Source organism: Apaloderma vittatum, unplaced genomic scaffold (genome assembly GCF_000703405.1).
Source record: "Apaloderma vittatum isolate BGI_N311 unplaced genomic scaffold, ASM70340v1 scaffold8566, whole genome shotgun sequence".
NCBI classification, from domain to species: domain Eukaryota; kingdom Metazoa; phylum Chordata; class Aves; order Trogoniformes; family Trogonidae; genus Apaloderma; species Apaloderma vittatum.
This window is the reverse complement of record NW_009723308.1, coordinates 19415-20206: the sequence shown is the minus strand read 5'-3', so window position 1 is coordinate 20206 and position 792 is coordinate 19415. Positions and strand designations below refer to the sequence as shown.

The 792-nt window shown below is 53.9% G+C and overlaps 1 protein-coding gene across 2 annotated transcripts in view; it reads right to left on the bottom strand.

The window, feature by feature from the left end:
* Window positions 1-281: 281 nt before the first annotated feature.
* The window catches only part of ATP6V0A1 (ATPase, H+ transporting, lysosomal V0 subunit a1), a 19888-nt gene continuing 19377 nt past the window's right edge, over window positions 282-792 (bottom strand). Inside the window, exon 19 of one of the 2 annotated variants that reach the window (XM_009872058.1) lies at window positions 282-468. In XM_009872058.1, the coding sequence (XP_009870360.1) occupies window positions 293-468 (176 nt within the window). In that variant the 3' untranslated portion in view covers window positions 282-292. The remainder of the gene's footprint in view (window positions 469-792) is intronic. The other variant, XM_009872057.1, reaches the window with a different exon arrangement.

Here is a 792-nt window from a genome sequence, read left to right as displayed (position 1 = left end):
ACGCCAGCAGGAGAGAGCAGCGTATCACTAGTGACAAGACTGAAATCTCTGCCCCTTTTGAAGACTTTCTGCTGTCAGAGCACACCTGCTGCAGAACCTTCGGATGTTTGGATAGATCTGCAGTTCTCCAGCACTTCTGAACATCGCTGATCTTGGCTCAGTATTATCCACTACCCTGAGTTTACCCCTCAGCTCTCCTGTGTAAAGGCCAACACAACTGTTTCTGCATAAGCCAGGTGACATCAATTTTCTCGCTCCGAAGAGCTTTGAGGTTTCTGCATGTTCCAGTAACTCACCAGTGCAAGCGAAGAGCATGGAGAAAAGCAGACAGCCCCTCCATGACCAGCAAAATTGCTACTGTCAGGGTAGCAAAAGCAGCGAAGATGAAGAAGAGGCCAAAGCCTCCAGCCAGACTCCTCACGCTGAGGCCGATGTGGATCACCATGGTCCAGAGCACCTCCGAGAGCTCTGCCAGGAGAAAGGGGAGAAGAGGCCTAATTTCAGAGCTGTTACAGCTCACTTATGGAGCAAAAACTAAAAGGCAAGGTCCCACTACAACAGGGTGGGAAACTCCAGAGGGACAACAGCTTTTGCAGCCAAGTATGTCAGGACGTCGCCACGCACGGCGCAGGGCAGAGCCCTGGCGAGGCAGCTCCTGGCTTCCCTCGCTGCCTTTGGCTCCATCCCCCCGTTAGCAGAGCGCTCTGCAGGCAGAAACCAGTGTTCAGACTTAACCCCCAGCTCATGCACACGCAGCCCTGTCCGTTCCCAGGGCGTTGAGCTCTGAGAGGC